Genomic DNA, 20,387 nt, shown 5'->3' with positions numbered 1-20,387 from the left:
AGATCACGTTACTCTGATGATATTGTTCAAGACAGCCTATATGTCTGAACTCGATCCTTAGAGTAATGTGTTACGGAGCCTTCTCTTCAATATTGTTTCCTCCAGTGCTTGAATTGGAATGAAAAAGGTGCCAGTACTCTAAAATCAGCAACTTTTTCAAGTCAATTTTATATATACAGACCACAAACAAGAATTTGGCTACTATAATGCTGGTGGGTTTGTCTCTTTACTACTGTATATTTTAGAAAGGTTCACTGTACTTAACATTTTTTATGATAGGCAGCGGCTATGGCTAAAGCTCAGTAAGGTCAATATTAACTGAAAATATAGCAATCAAAGTCTAGATCTTCTGCTGAAGACACATGAAGCAGAGACCTTTCAGGTGAGAGCCCCTCTGGTGGTGTTCAACATTAATGACAAGGAAACAAAGCTCTGGTCAGAAGCATTTTTTATAAAAAGCTTTAACAAAATTAAGTATTTCTGTACATTTTGAATGCAATCTAACTTTCCAACTCAGAAAACGAAAAACGATAAAGTGCCAAAAGTCTTCTCACATGGCTGAGCTGCTTTGCAATATACTTCACCACTGAAGAATACAAATATGTATAAAGTAAACTATGATGCAATCTAACTTTCCAACTCAGAAAAATGATAAAGAGCATGAACAAAGAACATGTAAAAACAAATGCAAAATGTGCACAATCTAAAATGAGAAACTGTAACTGCAAGTAACAAAGTCTGAGCCATGGTAAAGAGTTACATTGAACACCAAGCTGATCAGATAACTCCCTGGTTGGTCTGAAGTCCTTCTATCTCCAGGATCTGTACAAATCGGCACATTATGCCAAAAGTCTTCTCACTGGGTGAGCTGCTTTGCAATATACTTCACATTGTTAGAAAAGGCTCCAGAAGGCCTTGGGGACATCAGTATCAGGGGCTGGAGCTGGACAGGCTCTTTCATCAGCACTTCTCCTTCCCTTTGCCAGCCAGGACCTCACATACTGTTCCGGATTGAACTGTCCTAGTGATGGTCCATTACATTTAATGAAAACCAGGCTGGACAGTCGGCTGACAGAGAGAGCATTCCTTTTTGCAGTAAGGATATCGTTCATGCAGCTGAATGCCCGCTCACACTCACTAGTGGAGACAGCGATGGTTCGGAACTGCTTTCAGTAGAGGCTCCATGGCAGCAGGTGTACGGGATGCCCTGGTTTCCTTGTATTCGCGAAAGCCCTGAACAGTCTCTCTTCTGTCCACTTTCAGCACTTCGCACAAACGTAGCACCTCTACGTCCCCATACTGTACGTCTAACTCCTCTTCAGGCCAACTTCCACTTTCATGTCCTGGATTAGCTGATTGTCCCGGGCCTCCCGGCCATGTAATGGGATTTCTCTTGTGCTGACATGAGAGGAGGTTGTGGAAGTCATTCTGTGTCTCAGATTCTCTACCATACTGCGGAAAAACTGACCTGCATGGATCTGTACAAGCCTGCCATTCTCACGCAGGGCAACACCCTTGAAGGACTTCTCAGCTAGAGCTGTATGAACTGTAGTCATGTGTGGGCCAGGCATGGTGACCATGGATTCAAAAACTCGTATTTCTCGAGTTAAGAGCCTATCTGCTGTAGGCAGTGTCATCTCTCTTTTTTGGAGTTGCCGAGAGAGGTCGCTGAGCTCTGTGAGCGCATCGTACATCAGTCCCAGATTGCTGACAAACGTTGCAGATGTGAGCACATCATCCAGGCCCTTGTACTTTGCTCTGTCTCTGGAATCCCTGCTCGTGTCGTTTGCAGCATTTGTGAAGTGATCATGAAGCACTCGGTAGTTTTCCCAGACTGCTCTGACGCTCCTTTCACTTGAAGCCACCCAGCGGATGGACAAAACACGCCCTATCACCAGGAGACGCTGTCCGACTGCTTGCGCACACTGCGCTAACTGCCTCTGATTTTTGTGAGAGGCATGGAACAAGGAATAGAGTTTGTCAAAAAAGATCTGGAAATGATTGAGCCCTGAGACCTCCTTGACCACATCCCCAACTGCCAGCTCTAGACGATGATTGGAGCAGTGCCACACAAACAGGCTTGGGAATTTACTACACAACTGGGTAGCAACGCCTGTTCTCTTCCCTAGCATGACTGAAGCCCCATCACATGCAAAAGAAACGAAACACTGACCTAAAAAGTCCTCGTTAAAATCTCTTCCAAGACACTCCATTAACGCCTTTGTGATGTCATCAGCCGTTGTTCCATCCAACTCGATCAGCTCCCAAAAAAACGTTTCGGGCTCAGCATCAGCTAATGCTGAGCGTAGACACACAACAAGCACCGTTTTACCACTAATAGTGGTAGATTCATCGACCAAAACACAGAGTTTTCTTTGGTTTTCTGTAATGTCTTTTGCCATTTTTTTCTTCAGCTCATGAGCTATGTGGTCGATGATTTCGCCACAGGTTTTATTGGAGTGCAAAACCCTGCCCACGTTCAGCCCATTCAGTTTCTGTACATTCAAATCAATTGGCATGTCTGTGAATGGCCGGCTATGTTTGCCAATTTTATATGCCGTTCGAAAAACTCTGATAGTGGTGTCTAATTCAGATTTATGCATAGACTGCACTTGATGTTGAATAGTTTCACGTGAAGCAGATGTAAGGATGTCAGCAGCTTTTACATGGGCTTGTGATTCTTTATGTTCTTTGATTTTTTTTCTCAGGCTAGCTTGTTGTTTGCCCTTGTCAACACCGAAATGAGACACTGCACACTCACCCCATTCAGTTGACAGTTTCAGTCCTTGTCCAGTGTGTATTCCCAAAGATTTGACATCTCTGCATATCCGACATCCTAGCTTCTTATCTTTAAGAAGGAGCCATGCATTGGTCTTGCAAAAATATTGCACCTGGTCCGTTGTCCAGCAGTCAGGTGCATCGCTTTGCCCGGTGTTGGTGGTGGCAGTTGCGCCAGCAGCAGCTAACGTTAGAGGCTCTGGAGGAGGCGGCGGAGCTAGTGCTAATGCTAATGCACTAGAACTTGGAGCAGGAGGATCAACCAAAGAAAGCTCCGCATCAGACACAATTTCCAACACAGGCACAGCATTCTCTGTATTTGAAGTTTCTTCCGGCGACAACCGCTGTCTTTTTGCACTTTTATTAATCCACGCTAACATTTTAGAAATGCTAATTTGTGACGTGACTTGCTTTCCTTCTCTCGGGGGCGTGCCTGCTCTGTTCTATCACTCTACATAGCCACCCACTGGGTGGGAGTTGCACTGCATAAACACAACACACGTGCATCTAGGTATGTAAATTGTAAAGCATTAAAACATGGTTTTACTAACAGTTTTCAGTATGTTGTTACTTCGGCATTATTATTATTATTATTATTTTGAAACGTGTATTACTATTAAATCACGGTCAAATAGGTTAATTTTGACATAGTCGTTTCCACCACAGTATTTACATGGAGAAGATAAGCCCCGCCCCCTCTCCAGCACGTTCTGTTTGAATGACAGGAGTAAACAGCTGACAGCCGCTGTGAAACTCCAGCGGTTAGAGCGATGAGAATGTCCGTTCGGCACCTCATGACGCATCTACTGAGTACCGGGCGGCTGTATATATATATATATGGATGTATAATAAGAACGGCGGGAGAGTGTTGAGTACTGGCACGGTGCATGAGTACCGGAGTACCGCCAGCATGCCGGTACTGAGCAAGAAGTGCCGGTACTCCATGGGTCAGAACCAGAAGTGCCGGTACTGCGTACCGGTGAGTACCGGCCCAATTCCAGCACTGGTTTCCTCATAACGAACATTTTGCGCTGCTCTTTTCCAATGTGGAAGCAGAATGTGTGAAAGCATACAGCACGATGCGGGGTGTGTCTCCAGACATATTTAGACTGGATTAGCGGGGCCCAGTACGTGAACTCGCCTAGCAGGTGCACAAGCCAGGATAGAGGACATCAGACTCCAGAGAAAACTTGCTCGAGTCTGAGTCCAAGTCGGAGTGTCAATGTACAAGTCTAGTCCGAGTCACCTCACGAGTCCGAGTCCAAGTCATCGTGCGCGAGAATTCACGAGTCCAAGTCCGAGTCTTGTCAATCAGTGCGCGAGTCCGAGTCCGAGTCCAGGACTAGTACTCCATCTCGGCACTGCTCTGGTGAGTTCTGTGTTGTTGCTTTTTAGCAGGTTGACCAGTTGATTGCTATTCTCGTGGTGTTGCTGTGTTTGCCATGAAACAGTAAGTAATTGTTTGTGCTTGGGGATGAAAGCACACAAAACTTGACTCATTAGCACCCCCTACAAAACTTTAATAGAGCAGCCTTCACTTTATGTTAAAACCTAGATATATGATACAGTATATGCATGTCACATGTATCACATATTGTCTTAAAATAATACTTTTTTGTGTGCAATTTGGCCATTTTGAGGCGATTACCTTTTTAAGGCGTTATTAAAAGGTTTCAGTTGCATGCAACACCCTTGCAGCATTGCTTCCATTTTAAGACATGCCATGAAACAAGGAAGTAGTTGAGACTACATTTTTCAAACTGTTCCAAATGTCTTGAATAATAATTCTGGCCTGAGGACTTTTACAGGTCAATATAGTTTCATAATTATAGTGACACCTACTGGCAACAAGAACTCAGCCCTATATGATAGACATCATCCAATTTACATTAAATTACATTGTATGTTCCTCACATGATGTAGGGCAACATAATGGTTGTTAGGCGTGTGTTATAGCACCACATAACAGAGAGGGGAAATGGTGTAAGATTCATGCATTTTGAAAATTCTTCATTCAATATATTAATATTTTATAATGTATGATGTCCTTTATTGTTTATTGTCTCTATGCTGCAGGTCTCCCTTGAAAAAGAGATCTATGATATCAAGGGACCAATCTGATTAAATAAAGGATTGAAATGAAATGAAATATGTCATGACGAAGACGCTGAAGTAAGAAGAGTGACAGTCAGCGGCGTAGCTGACTTATAATGTGAGGCCGACACACGCATTCATGTAGTATCGTCCTGATTGGCGGGCTACGTTTATCAAATTGTAATTCAGTGGGAGAACGCTTGCGTGTTATTATCTCTTGTGTGATTTAGAACTGCCATCCAGTACCCCAGCCACTTGTGTTGCCCCCAGGTTTTCTCTCCTATACACCCTCCCCCTAAAAAACCTCCGCCAAGATGGCATCCGTTTCCACTGCAATGTTGATGATATTTAACCTCACTCCTCCTCCAAGACCGTCACCCCTAACACCCTCTCAGATCAATTCTAAACACCTTTAGGTCCTACCCGGCCAATTTTTTCAGCATAATATTGGGTGTTATTACATTCTGCATTTTGTATTAGTGCGGCAGCAGTTATTACAAAAACGTCTGTCTGCGACCGCATTTTTCAGGGTCCTGCATGTCTGTACAGTGTACACCCACTACTGTCATGTTGGGCATACCGCAGAACAATGTGTTTGTTTGTTTTACAACATCTTATCATGTTTGGAAGTATTACTGTTCGACTTCAAGTTTGAATATGTTAGTATTGAACTTCAACTGGAAGGAGAGCTTATATGGATGACGTGAGGTATTTAGAAGTGAAGTATGTACCAATCAAATTGTATATGTTTGGTAAACTGTTTATGCTTACTTATTAAAACAGTGACTTGTATTGTCTGTGTTTTTTCATAGTAGTGGTACTCGAGCACATTTTTTAATTTTAAGAAAATTATTTAAATGTAATGTAATGATTTTGAATTGTTCAAACTCACTAGTTTCAAAATCACCAGTTTTGACATATTTTTATTCCAGTTTAGTTTTTCTTATTCATTTCATTGCATTGTGTTTTTTTCATTTGTGTATGTGTTTGTTTGGATGTTGGTATGAAATGTTTTTTAAATGTAAAAGTGTCTTTGAGTAATGAGATAAAAGGAGCTATGATACATTTAAATGTGTTTAGTAGTTATGTCATTATTATTACCCTACTAAATCCAGTGCCTCAAGGACCTCAAATTAATATAACAGGAATTTGAAATCAAATTGAAAAGTTTAAAAATACTGAGAAAGAACTGACCTCCTTTCCCACTGGTACATTATCACAAATCCCTTCGCTCTCCCCTGCTGGTCCTGCACCCTTGCAGTTAGGGGTGTAGATAACGCTCACATGCTCAGGCAGATTGTCATGGGTCACAGTCACTTTGGACGACAACCTCTGCCATGGAGTGCACATTCAAGAGGGTTGGATAAAACAAAAACGTGTGAGGAAAATAACTGACAGATGCACACCCAACAAAAAGGAGAATGTGATAAACGGACAACTTACTTTGTAGGCATCCTTGATCAATTGAACCACATTTTTTGAATCTGAGGACAGAACTCCCACCTCTGATTTTGGAATCAATTTAGTGAGTTGCTGGGATAAAAAACAAGGTTAAATTAAAACAATTAGCATAAGAATGAAATGTGTGAACCATGAATAAATGAAATGAGGCACAAAAACAAAAGGTACATTTATTTTACCTTGTACACATCCTCCACATTTTTTGTCACTGCAAATATCGGCTGAATATTGTTTTTTTCCAACTGCATGGCTAGTTGTCCAACAGATGGGTAGTCCTGCACACAACCATCCAAGAAATCAGTGACATTCTGTAAACCTTATGTTACATACCTTACATAACTATTTAAGGTGCTAACCTCACTACACAAGTTTTTCAACAATGTATTACAATCTTGGTAACCATGCCACTGCAACAAATTAATTCAGAAATCAGAATCAGAAATCCTTTATCAGTCCCACATCGGGGACATTTACGTTGTTACAGTAAAAGTGGCATGGCAGGTAAAAAAAAGGCATTTGCTTTTTATGTGATTCCATACCATTACATTGCTTTTGGTGTACAAGCTGTTTTCTATGTGGCACTGTTCATCATTGGGTTCCAGTATGCCAGCTAATTTTCCATCTCCGGCCATGTGGAATCCGGCATCAGTGGTCAGCACAATCAGCCGAGTGCTGCTGTTCCTCCAACCTATTCTTTCCTAAACAACAATACATGTGTATGGAACAATTTAAGTAAGAACACTTTAAAGGCCCATTTAATTGAAATTTGAATGTTTCGCTTTAAGAAAACCCTGTGATCTCTCATATCAGCCTCCTCCAAAGTACATTTAAACCCAAGTAAGATGCATTGTGAAAAACATGGGAGTAACTACAATGAGGATGTTGTAATGCTTCTGGTCCTAGGTTTAGGATACCAGAACAAGATTGTATTTTTAGTTTGGATAGAAAACGTTGTGATTGTGTTAAAGACAAAATGAAATGATGGGGATGGTAAGCTTTTGTTGGGCTGCATTTTATATATTGATATATGAACCATCTAGATCAGGGGTGTCAAACTCAATTTCATCTCGGGCCACATTAGCATCATGGTTGCACTCAAAGGGCCAGTTTTATATACATACAAAAAATACATATATAAATATCTAATATAAAATAATTATTGCCGTCTGCATTGGATTATTATCGGATAGGGTAATAATTTAATAAGTCTCTTCAGTGAGAATGTCACAAAATGATTTAAAAAGAAAAGCCAAATTCTGGAAAAAAAAGTCAAAATAAAATCAAGTAGCATTTAAAAAAAAAATGAAAAAAGAAGTGACATTCTGAGAAAATGAATATTTTGAAGAACAAAAGTCAAATTTGAGATGCATTGTGGGACATGTAGTTTATGGGCAACGTGCTTCTGTAAATCTGCATGTAACTTTATAATAAACATATTATATTCTTTGCAAGCTCTTGTGGGGCCACATAAAATGAGGTCACGGGCCGGATTTGGCCCCCGGGCCTTGAGTTTGACACCCCTGATCTAGATTGTAAAGGAATATTTTGGTCTTGTTAAAGTATATAGAGTTTAGTGATTTGTCCTCGGGAATCTGTTCATATGGTTGAAGTGTATTCCTGCCTGTAATGTGATCCATAGCTTCTCAGGAAGACACAGGTCAAGAGGTCATCTGATGTCTTGTGGGGGAGAAGCTTGGCTCATGTGGGTTTACAATGCAACGAGTCTTTGTCTCGACATCTGGCATGCATTAAAGGAAAACCCGCGTGTTTTAGGGCCCTCCTCTTCTTGTCTGTATAGTTGGGTGCTTGGCGCTTTTAGAGTTCAGAGTTTGCTGGTATCTTACAGGAGAACTGTGATATGCTGTGAACTCTCCGGCCGCTGAGGCTCTCAATAAATATCAGTGTATTGACAGGCGAATCCAGTTTCACTCATTTCATGATTGGCTCAACATTGCTGCAAAGAAGTTTTAACTTCACATAGATGATGGGATAAATGTACAAATGATGTGATCTACTCTCCCTACCTCAAAGGGCATTATGTAATGCTCTGATAGGCTCCTCCTTTGTACATAAACAGAATACTTTCTCCTGTCAACTCTCTTTTATGTCTATATTTGCTTCCTCAGATCACAGGCCCTTTGATGTTAGAAAATATAGCATCAAGCCTAATTTTACTTGTCAGGGTTAGGGTCATGAAGTATATTTTGAAGTTTTGACAATGTCATTTGGTATACTTCAGAATTCAGTTGCAATTCATAGTGGGTACGGCTATTTCACTGCTTGAAAGCATAGTCCCTGAAACATTCTAAATTTGATATTTTACTTCTACTTGAAACGGCCGAAGAGTTTTTTCTTGTTTACTGATCATCCTTTTCTAATAATGAACCCGTTCTCGCTCTCCTTGTGTAACTCACAGTTCATAGTTACTTATTTGGTAGATTCCTTACCCCACACACGGCTGCCTGCATCATGGCGTCCAGACTACCTTCTGGAGAGTCCAAGTTCCCAGAAATGAACTCCTCTGTTACTTTTGTTTTGAACTGTTCTTCTTCTGACGTCATACTAAGCACATGTCTGTAGCCAAAGGCAGCCTGGCACTCTTGGTCATTCTCATCACACGGCTTCAGCAGTTTCTCCTTGTTGGTGTTAGTGTAAGGAAGAACTGTCTTATCAACAAACGCACCAAACCCTGTAGTTAAAGAAAGGGCAATTGGTTTGTAATCTTTTTTTCCTTTTCATTAACTGAAATAAAAGGCAAAGCCAGGGGTGATTTACTTGTTTCTCAAGATGTCTGAATGGGGAAATGCAGTGATATTTGTGTAGACCTATAAACACGTTATACACAGTGGCAGTTCTAGACCAATTTTACGAGGGTGTTACCAAATAATAGACAATTGTATTGTTTATGATTTGAATTGTCAGATTAACATTTGAATCTTATTACCTATTTGAGCAGAATTAGTGATACTCTTCAGAGCTGCAAAAAGATCTTTTCCCAGTTCTTTGACATTTGCCAAGTCATCTTTCATGGAGTAGGACAGGTCCATCAGGTAGTAGAGATCAACAGGATAACCCTGAACTCTTTTGAAAGAAACCCTGAATGTCGTAGGAAGCCCTGTAAAAACAAAAAATAAACACACAGACAGAAAAGAAAGAAAACTGCTCAAGCATATTTGACGTTTAGTGCCCGTAGTTTTTACAATTCCTCAAATCAAATGTGATGATAGTGGCTATTTAAGAACATTTTTTTGACCAGCCAACACAGGCAACACATCACTGTAGTTCCTTCTGTTCACAAATGTCCGCATCAACTGATTCCACTCACCAGGTCGCAGTCTCAAACTAATCTTCTGTGGACTCAGCTGAACAGGCTGTTTCAGCTGTTTGTCGAATGACCCAGACAGAGGATCTGCCTTCACAATGACTAGAGTGTTCTCCGGGGAGATGATTTCTTCCCTCTTGCAGCCTCTCTTCATCAACTGAGCTTTGGTGTCACAGCGCACTGCTTCCTGCTGACCTGCTTTTGTAAAATTCTGTACGAAGAGGAAGAAAAACACACAAAAGATATATAATGTTCACTCATCTGTGTCTGCCTATTAAGTTGTTTATATTACTCCTTGCATATGGTTTTAGCAAACTATAGTCTACTCATGCTTGGGGACTGACATAATACATAGAACCGCAGTAAGTCTTTTGAAGGTTACTTTTAAGATCACTATAATTGAGAGTTGAGCAAATTTGGAATGATCTAAAATGCCACAACACTACTGATACCAGTTTTTTGAGGTACCTCTTTAGTTTTGGAAAAAGAGGTTAGGGTCCAAAGTTTTCTTTATTTACAATCAGCAAAATAGGTCTACCTAAACATTATATTAGAAAAGGAGGGAACTTTTCAGTAATAGTTTATATATGTCATCTTATTTGTTGCAGGCGCTATATAGTATATCTAAGCACAATCAACACGACCGATGGGATAAAGGTGTCTGGTTGGAATGTAAGGGGGGTTGAAAACTATGTGAAAATGAAACATATTCAAAATTATTCGATACAACATAATATTGATATAGCCTTTCTGCAGGAGACACATCTGACAGACACAGAGCATGTTAAACTAACTCAAGGAAATTATAGCCAGATATTCTTTCATCATATACAACCCAAACAAGCCAAGTGGCAATATGTCTTCATAGGAACGTCCCATCTCAGCAGCGACAGGCAGAGTCTCACCTGTCATACTCCAATGTAACGGGAATAAAACTAAAGAAAAACTAAATAATAATAATAATAAAATGTCTCCACTGATTTATTTTGTAAATGTGATTCTGTATGATTCCAATCTGTATAATTCCAATTGCTTTTTATAGTCAAAATCGGCAAATTTGACGAACTCCGCTACGGGAGCGATGAGAAGTGAGGCAGGGACGAGTTCTGCCTCACCTCAGATGCGTCACCCCACAGACACTGGCTGGAGCGCGGGCACTAATCGCATGCCTGTTACCATCTCACTGTAGGTCACAATTGTAATGTTTGTAGATCCCTTTATTACATGTGTCCTTTACTTATTTCACGTATATGACATTTAGGCCCGCTGGTCTCATCATACAACGGCAATGAGAAAGCACCAGGGGAGGCAGCCATAACCTCTGCCGCACTGAAGGGGGCGCACGTGAGCCCACAGGTTCTTGTTGCTTCTGTTATTCTACGCAGACGCAAACAACAAACTAGACTTTTGAAACTAGAGGAAGATAAGGAGGACTTTTACAAAAAAGTGCCTCACCAGCCATGAACCTCACCGCACGTCACTGCATCATAGGTAAACTCTGTCACCAACAACACTTTTGGAAGATTTGTGATAGTATAAGAGCTTTTACAATCTGATCCCATGACACTGGTTAATGCATACGGTACAAATACCCAATATTTATAATCCCCAATTCTTTGAGAAATTATTCTTAAATCTATCGGACCCTCACATGGGAGGAGATTTCAATCAAGTTCCAGACCTGATCCTCGATCGCTCTTCACAGAAGACCAGCTCTTTAACACAAAGTGCTACACTTCTAAATGAGGAAACGCTGAGAATGGGGCCCATTGATATTTAGTGTACGAACACTAGAGAATACTAATTTACTCTCTGTACTCTCTGTACTCTGTCCACAATAGTTATACCAGTACAGATTCACTGTTGATACCCTCCCCCAAGGTATATCAGAAGGTTACGTCAAGTGAGTATTTGGCAAGGACCTTATCGGATCATGATTTTATCATTTAGTGATTAAAATTGTCAATGAAATCAACAGAATCTTTTAATATAAATCAAAATGCAGCTAATCCTAACATTATATGGGACGCCATAAAAACCTTGTCACAGAGGCCAAATCTTATTTTCCACCTTTGGTAAACGTAAACAGTAAATGAATAATTTCCAAACTCTGGAATAAAAGATTAAGGAACAAGAAAAACATCACGTATAGTCAAATAACAGTGCTATTCTCAAACAACTTAAGTCAATACAGCTGGAATATAAATTACTGCATAAGCATTAAACAAAAAAGGCAATACAAATAATGAAACACAGATATTACGAACAAGGAGATGCAGGGAAACGATTAGCCTGGCAGATTAAAGAGGAGGAAGCAGGGGTTATGACTGTTACACTTTAAACAGATTTTATGATCTGGCCCTGAATTTGATTATGTCTTGACTCTTCGACAAAAGCCATGTTCTGCTAAAGTCACGCCTGCAGTAGGATGTTATCTGTGATGTGAGTGCCATCATTTTAGCTGTATCTGCTAACAACAAATGATGAACCTGAACTTACATCCGTATAATAGGAGGTGTTGAGGAAATATGTTCCTAGGCCCACACCTTTGACCCAGTTTATCAGCGTGTACTGCCCTCACTGAGCACAGACCAACCTTGGGCTCTCAGTGTTTTGTCTCCCTGTTCCTGCTTGTTGGCGTCAGCTGATAGAGGTGTTATAGTGCTTTGCCTGTTCTATCTTGCTTTGCACAATGTTGATTCTTCTCTCAGAACCAGCTAAATACATAGGTCTGGGGTAGAGATCTTCAGAATTGGTTGGGCAACCTGTGTCACCTCGTGGCATAGCACATGTCTTGTCAGTTCTCCGGCCGTAACTCCATAATAAACCATCAGTGTTTGCCATCAAAGTTCCAGCTCTCCCTGTGTCTCGATGAGTTTCCTCTCCATTGCTCCAGAAGTTTCCATCACAGGAGGTAGACATGTCAGTAGCTAATTCTATTCATAATGGGTTTTTTGGGGGTATTATGAAAAGAACATCATTTGTAATCGTTACAATTTGTCACGATCTGTCTGTGTTTTGTTTTGTCTTTGGTTTCCTGTTTTATTTTGAAAAGTGTTCACCCCCTGTCTTGCCTGTTGCTTTCTGTCTGTGTTCCCTCCTGTCTGATTACCCGATTGTGTTCACCTTGTGCCCCTGTGTTTTCTCCTCCCTCCTCACCTGTCTCTTGTTTCTTTGATTAGTCCTGTGTGTATTTAAGTTCTGTTGTTTCTGTCTGTCTTTAGGCACATTTACACCGCAGTACTTTTCCCACAAAGGTTCATGAGAACTTAGTTCATGAGAACTCTTTTGTCGCGTTCACACCAAAAAGAGCCGGTACTAAAATTAGTTCATGAGAACCTTTTTACCCCCACGAAAGTCGCTGCTAGAGAGCAGGGACTTTCGTACGGCTCTCTTGTGAGAAAAGAGCTATATTTCTGATTGGCTGGGCGGATTGCAAACCACGCCCCGTAAAACTCCCAAAAAGTGTTGTGAAGCCGCCATTTTATTATCCTCGCATTAGCATTATTAGCATTAGCCCAGCGCAGAAACGCAGAGAGACTAACTTATGGCAACACAAAATAAAACATGGGAGCGGTGGAGATGAGGAGGTGTGGCGTTCTGGCGATTTACTCGGAAGGCTTCAGTAGAAGCTGCTGGGAGTCCCAGCAGCTTCTACTGAAGCCAGTCCCCAACTCCGGGGACTTCCGGCCGGGGACTTTGGGCGGCAGTATACGCCGTGAAGTGGTTTGCGGCCTGCCAGTAAACCCAAAGCAGAAGAAGAAGTGACGTCAGCGGCTTCATTTGCCTAATCCTCCCCCAGGGACTTATTCCGGTGTGAACGCGATCTGTACTTAGTTCATGAGAACTAAAGAGTTCTCATGAACTAAGTTCTCATGAACCTTTGTGGGAAAATTACTGCGGTGTGAAAGCGCCTATTGACTGTGTTCACGGGGTAGTGTTCTGTTTGTTCTAGTTTAGCCTTGAAATAAAGGTATTATCTGTGAAATCTGCATTTGGGTCCTGCCTGCTTCATTCACCCTGACACAATTAACTGTAAATATTTGTACCTATTATAATATAACATGTTACACAAACCGTTTCAGATATCCAAACCTTTCCATGACCTTAAAATGCTACTTTCAAATACCAGCTCCTTGCAATCTTGCTCGAGAAAATCGAAACCACATGTGCACCGAAACGATAACCAATATTTATCTGATAAATATTGAGATCACAATAAATAAACAGAGCACAGCTTTTCTCATGCTGCAACCCAGCTAATGTACCAATTAGTGCAAATGAATGAATACATGTACAAGTTATAGCTCACTATTGAAGAGCTGACCAACTAAAGCCGGTTGGGATGCCGGCTCTCCAAAAGTGAAGTCAAAACCTCTTTGGTAGCCGGCTGGTGTCAAGTTATTAGTTTGGAACGCGCTTGATTCGATACGCACCAATGGTTTTAATGAGAAGAGCAGGCATTTTACAAAACATTTTCCGAAACATCCATTGTTGAAGATGTGTGAGGCTGATCAGGTGAGTACGTAGGCCTATGTGCTCAGGCCTTGCCCAGATGAACCCCTGTGTGTAACCCCTGTCCACCATCAGTCAGTGCCCCACCTACATCAGGAAAATCTAGATATACCTCCTGAGTAGAAAGTTTATAGGTTACATAAATTGTGTTTCTCACCAGCTGTTTGCACCACACACACTCTGGCGCAGATCTCATACAGTCACCACATGAGTTGACCATCGACTTTGAGCAACCTTTCTCCTGTTGACACAATCCTGCAGAGAAAAGCACAAACTCTGTTCAAGATATTGAACCATGAATTCTTAATTCTAAACATTATTATCATTATTATGTGTTTTTGTTTTTGGACAATTACATGTATAGCCTCTCTTACTATGCAATGACAGTGGATACAATGCTCTGATGAACTGCAGGGCTTGCTCTCACACATGTCTAATTTGGCATTGCAATCATTTCACTCATTAATATAACAAATATGTTTTAGTTTGAAATATTTTCAATTAAATTAATAATAATGTTAACGTTTTCAAAACTTACCATGTTTACCCATCAGCATGAGCAGAAGAAACAGCAAATAATTCTCCATTTCCTGTAAACCAATACACATTTTCAATGTAAACCTTAAATGATATTCATTATTCTATTAACATTACATTGGCCTCATTACTTGTACTAGCCACAGATTGGATCTCATTAATGGATAATTAATGTGTTCCACAATTGGTTTTCGCATTGATTAAAGGAGTACAATTCCTCGAACTGATGAAAATACAATCTTACAGTTTCACTTTATTATACTTTTCCCACAAAATATAACTAACACTAAAGATATTGTGTTTATAGGTTTGTGTCAACCAAATGCACAAACAAAGGTAAATCATTGGAACAAATAATAAACTGTGACATTTCCCTCACGCATGCAGAGAAGTAAAGTAAAAGGTTTTCAGGAAAGGCTGCTGTTCTGCCATTGAGTTTGATTTCAATAGTGTGAAATGTTTGTAGCGTATCCCACTCTTAACTCAATCTTCTTTCTGTGTTTCACATATATATATATATATATATATATATATATACGGTGCAGAGTCTCTAGATGAGTCCCTCGTTCTTATTAAACATCCATGTTGTAGTCCGCTGTATAGAAAACTGTAGTTTCCATAGTTTCCCCACAGCAGCAGACGCACATTCATGACGTCCGCTGGCGCATCATAAACACGTCGGATAGTGAAAGTGCATTCGGATTCTCAAAGCACCGCAGTCTCTTCTCCTAAGTCCTTTTGAATTCTCCTATCCACTATCCCTTAACCCCGTGACGTTTCACTCAGAGGTCAAGGAATAGACGATAGGGTTGCTGTCGGATAATCAAAAAATCAAGACAGTGTTTTCTGGCCTGGAATAAATAAAGACATCGAGAGACTGATTGGTACGTGTGACACATGCCAGACACACAGAAACAAACAGACTAAAGAGCCCATGATGGTGCCGATGCATCTGTTCATCTCTAAATGAAATGAATACCGCATGTTTACCTAGAAAGGAGGTTAGATTTATTTGATGTTTTTGATTGTTTATCATGTTATTTCTATAAATTGCACTAACCTACCTTGGACATCTATAGTTGCAAGTAGGAACAATCAGTTTGAGTGGTACTGCCTTCCCACTCCCAACTTATCACATATGGCAGTTGCAATAAGAAAACGTTAAAATAACATAATTAAGGATCAGGGTTACAAAACACCAGATGGTGCTCATAGTTAAAAAACTGGTAAGGTTAGAAACTGATATCGTTCATGTTTAAAAAGACTCACCATATAACTTCACATTAATCCTTTGCACATGAGAGGACAGTCCTCAGTTGTATAATTACAAAACAATGAGTTATCAGAATAATATAAGCATAGGCTAGGTCATTTTAGGCATTTGATCAAACATGAAAATGTGTTTGCCGGTACAGATAGTGCTCGCAGTAGAAATACTACCATTCAAGCATACAGTATGTCCGGTGTATCACACATTATAAAAACAGCGGCTCTCTGTGACAGCGGGTTTGTCCATGCTCCAGCGTCGTAAATAGTAACTACTAGTATTTTTATACTTGTAATTGATCATAATTAACAACATTTTATTTTAGTGATTAATCCAATTATATTTTCTGATGGATTGACATCACTAAAGATGAAAAATCACCAAAATCACGAGTTTTAAAGGTACGCCCTTGCTATGCCAGCTTTGCTATAGAACGAGGAAGGCCTTCGAGTATTAATTGTCTAACCTGCCAATTTCCCAACAACAGACTGCAGAAATCAGTCATCTTTGTTGACACATTAAATGTAAAAGGGAACAATAAAATGTTCCCTGCCGGAACGTATACCATTACAAGGTAATGTACAGTGGGGCTTTCCATAATTATTCATGCAAAAACACAAACTAGATTAATCTGGTCTTCAACCTTCCTAAATTTTCCCACACCACTCCGCTCCTCCGCTCCCTCCACTGGCTTCCGGTAACTGCTAGAATCCACTTCAAGACACTGGTACTTGCTTACCATGCTGCGAATGGATCTGGCCCTTCCTACATCCAGGACATGGTTAAACCGTACACCCCAGCGCGTGCACTACGCTCTGCATCAACCAAACGACTCGCTGCGCCCTCGCTGCGAGGGGGACCCAAGTTCCCATCAGGCAAAAACACGTGGGTTTGCTATCCTGGCTCCAAGATGGTGGAATGAGCTCCCCATTGACATCAGGAAAGCAGATAGCTTACACACCTTCCGGCGCAAACTGAAAACTCATCTCTTTCGACTCCACTTCGAGCGTTAGAACTATTAACGAAAGCACTTTATACTAATAAAGGACTGGCTTATCTAAAGCCAGTTGAGTAGCACTTGAAATGTTTGGCTCTATGAAACCTGATGTACTTTATGATTCTGTTTTCTTCAAGGTTGTGTCTTCCTGGTCGAATGTACTTATTGTAAGTCGCTTTGGATAAAAGCGTCAGCTAAATGTAATGTAATGTAATAATGTAATGTAATCAAACTAGGGAATTTGCTGCAACAGTTTGTTATGATTTGAAACCTTTTAGCATTGTTTGCATATTGACAATTTAACAACACAACTTGTTCTTTTATGTTTGTTAACCAATTATTAAGTTACTCACTACTTCAACCAAAGAACAGTTGATGTTAAAATATCTTACGGTCCTCGATCAACATGCAATCATTGGACTACATACAGAAATTACTGTCATCTTGTTGAAATGTGAATAATGTATCCTCATAAAGGTTGTGCGATATCTCACAAAAAGTACTTCCTCATTGTATTACCACATACAGTCTTTTTAAAATAAGCACCCTTATTTAGAGCCCTGGTTTTAAAGTTGTACACTGACATGGTGTCGTTTTCAAAAAGGCTTGTCTCTTTCTCAACACTGTTGACACCATAAAAGGTAATAGAGAACATTAAAGTGTCATCAGTTCACTTCCTCTTTCACCGAGGCTGAAAATGGTCTCAGGATAAAGCAGAACTTGACTTGTATGTATCAGTAAATCATTTGTACAGATAACCTATGATGTTGGAGAAATTAGTAATAAAAGACGTTGCTTATAACTTATCACTCAACTTTATATTATAATTAAGAAGTTTTGGATTCAGAAATCAAATAAAGAACTACAATACTACCAATACTTGATCAGTTATTTAAGATAAGATGGACTTTTATTAATCCTCGTAGGGAAATTGTTTCTCTGCATTTGACCCATCCTAGTGTTAGGAGCAGTGTGCTGCCATTTTGAACGGCGCCCGGGGAGCAGTGTAGGGAACGGTGCCTTGCTCAGGGAAACCTCGGTAGCACTTGGTCTTTCCGGGACTTGAACTGGTGACCTTCCAGTTGCCAAGCCAAGTCCCTATCGACTTCACCACCACCGCCCCATTTCTGTCAGTTCTTAAGTTAGTCAACTTCCTCTTCAAAAAACAGGAAGTTTGTTTATGTTGATAATATAAATGTACAAAACAGCGGTGTTGTTGCATCGATTTACTTCTTCATATTTTAGTGTGATAATGTTACAAAATAGATTTGACTCGATGTTTGATGAAGTAAAATATAATTAACATCAGATTTGGCTTGAAACACAATATCATCAGGTTGTCATATAAGAATGTGAAAAAAGGGTAATGAGAGTCAAAAAACAATGTTGTTATAAAAGCAAACTTACCAGTAACAGCCGTTAAAGCAGAATTTGAAGTGTGTGGTTGATAAATCAGCCTCCACCCTCGCACTCCGTGATGGAGGGAACTGTGTCTCAGTGACACTCGAAGCTGTATGAGGCTTCTTCTAAAAGATGTACTGTTTAAATACAGCAGCTAACCCACCCACATGACAGGAAGTGTGAAGCAACCAGAGAGTCTGTTCGAGAGAACAGGAAGGGTGGTGTTGACACATCATATTAGCATACATCACACAGCAAGCTTAAAAACTCCACTTACATTAAAGTTGTGCTAAAACACGTTTTTTTAAAGCAGGGCTTATTTTCTCAAAACACAATTCACAAAACCACACACAAAGTGCAAAACACCTCATTTACCCTGCAGAAGGGAGCACTGCACTCAAAACTACACTCACTTACCAAAACCAAACTGTGCTAATGGCACACTTCATTCAAAGTACCAGACTCTTTATCCAACCAATTACACACTGTGGGGCTCAATCTAAAGCACACTCATCTTTTATGGCGTGTAAAGATTGTTGAAGTCTACCAAAAATATGTGTAGAAACACAAATATACTGCTGTTACACTTTTGTTTTTCTCCAAAACAAATTGGTGCAACATTCATGCAGAACTCATAGTTGCAGGTATGTCAACAACAAGGATGCCTTTGTCAAATACAGTAAATTGAAAACTTTGAGGAAAAATAAATACAACAAAATGTTTTTACAAAAAAGCAGAGGAAAGGAAAATACTCTGTATTTTACCACCTGGGTCTGACCACAGCCCCTTATCCACCTGCAGAAGAAGCATCACCTGTAGGCCTGACAGTCATACAGCTCCAACCATTATGCTGCAGATAACTCTTCAACTGACTTCATTTCATCCTCCCTCTCTCCTTCATCTGTCTCTCTCTCATCCTCCCTCTCTCCCTCATCCGTCTCTCTCTCATCCTCCCTCTCTCTTATCCTCCCTCTCCCATCCGTCTCTCTCTCTCATCCTCCCTCTCTCCTTCATCCGTCTCTCTCTCATCCTCCCTCTCTCCCTCATCCTCCCTCTCTCTCTCATCCTCCCTCTCTCTTATCCTCCCTCTCCCATCCGTCTCTCTCTCTCATCCTCCCTCTCTCCTTCATCCGTCTCTCTCTCATCCTCACTCTCTCCCTCATCCGTCTCTCTCTCATCCTCCCTCTCTCTTATCCTCCCTCTCCCATCCGTCTCTCTCTCTTATCCTCCCTCTCTCTCTTATCCTCCCTCTCTCTCTTTTCCTCCCTCTCTCTCTTTTCCTCCCTCTCTCTCTTTTCCTCCCTCTCTCTCTTTTCCTCCCTCTCTCTCTTTTCCTCCCTCTCTCTCATCCGTCTCTCTCTCATCCGTCTCTCTCTCATCCTCCCTCTCTCTCATCCGTCTCTCTCTCATCCGTCTCTCTCTTATCCTCCCTCTCTCTCATCCTCCCTCTACCTCTCCCTCTTGCTGCTGTCCATATATCCATTGTTGTTGTTACCGTTTTTTTCAGTAGCTAACACACACACATTTTACATAAAGCATAATTATTTAAACTCACAGTCAAAAAGCAAAACCTCAACTCAAATCTCCAAAACTCTAAACACATTTTCAGCTCTGAACCCAATATGCAATTCCACTTGGCACTTTTTGCAAAACACTGCACACAGTTCTCGGTGTTTCAGGGCCGGTTTGGAGCTGGAGCTTGAAAAGCACCGGGTTTTCCTGTTCACACCGCAGCGGAGCAGCCTCTTAGCTCCGGAATCCGGTTCATTTCGAGCAGCAAAAAATTGTCCGGCCAGAGCAAAAGCACCGCATACGTCACGCTTACGTCGAGGCGGGGGCAGAGAGACAGATCAACTCCTGAACAACAACAAAAAGCCTGCGTTTTATCCAGTTTGTACACAACGATGGAGAAACTTAACAAGCAGCAGTGGTCCACTGAAGAGACCAGCTACCTGCTGGGAATCTGGTCTTCCGAAGAGGTACAGAGGAAGCTGGAGCACAATCGGCCATATTTG

The 20,387-nt window shown here is 40.8% G+C and overlaps 1 protein-coding gene across 1 annotated transcript in view; it reads right to left on the bottom strand.

Annotated features, from left to right (window-relative positions):
* The window catches only part of itgb2 (integrin, beta 2), a 31,613-nt gene extending 13,073 nt beyond the window's left edge, over nt 1-18,540 (bottom strand). The window contains exons 1-10 of the mRNA XM_034226220.1: nt 18,379-18,540; nt 14,709-14,760; nt 14,328-14,425; nt 9,659-9,866; nt 9,278-9,448; nt 8,781-9,022; nt 6,873-7,031; nt 6,513-6,608; nt 6,316-6,405; nt 6,067-6,204 (exon numbers count right to left, since the gene is read on the bottom strand). Of these exons, the coding sequence (XP_034082111.1) occupies nt 6,067-6,204; nt 6,316-6,405; nt 6,513-6,608; nt 6,873-7,031; nt 8,781-9,022; nt 9,278-9,448; nt 9,659-9,866; nt 14,328-14,425; nt 14,709-14,757 (1,251 nt within the window). The 5' untranslated portion in view covers nt 14,758-14,760; nt 18,379-18,540. The remainder of the gene's footprint in view (nt 1-6,066; nt 6,205-6,315; nt 6,406-6,512; nt 6,609-6,872; nt 7,032-8,780; nt 9,023-9,277; nt 9,449-9,658; nt 9,867-14,327; nt 14,426-14,708; nt 14,761-18,378) is intronic.
* Nucleotides 18,541-20,387: the final 1,847 nt, after the last annotated feature.

Source organism: Gymnodraco acuticeps, unplaced genomic scaffold, assembly GCF_902827175.1.
Source record: "Gymnodraco acuticeps unplaced genomic scaffold, fGymAcu1.1, whole genome shotgun sequence".
Taxonomy (NCBI): Eukaryota; Metazoa; Chordata; class Actinopteri; order Perciformes; family Bathydraconidae; genus Gymnodraco; species Gymnodraco acuticeps.
Note: the sequence above shows the minus strand (reverse complement) of the source record. Positions and strands in the feature narration are given on the sequence as shown.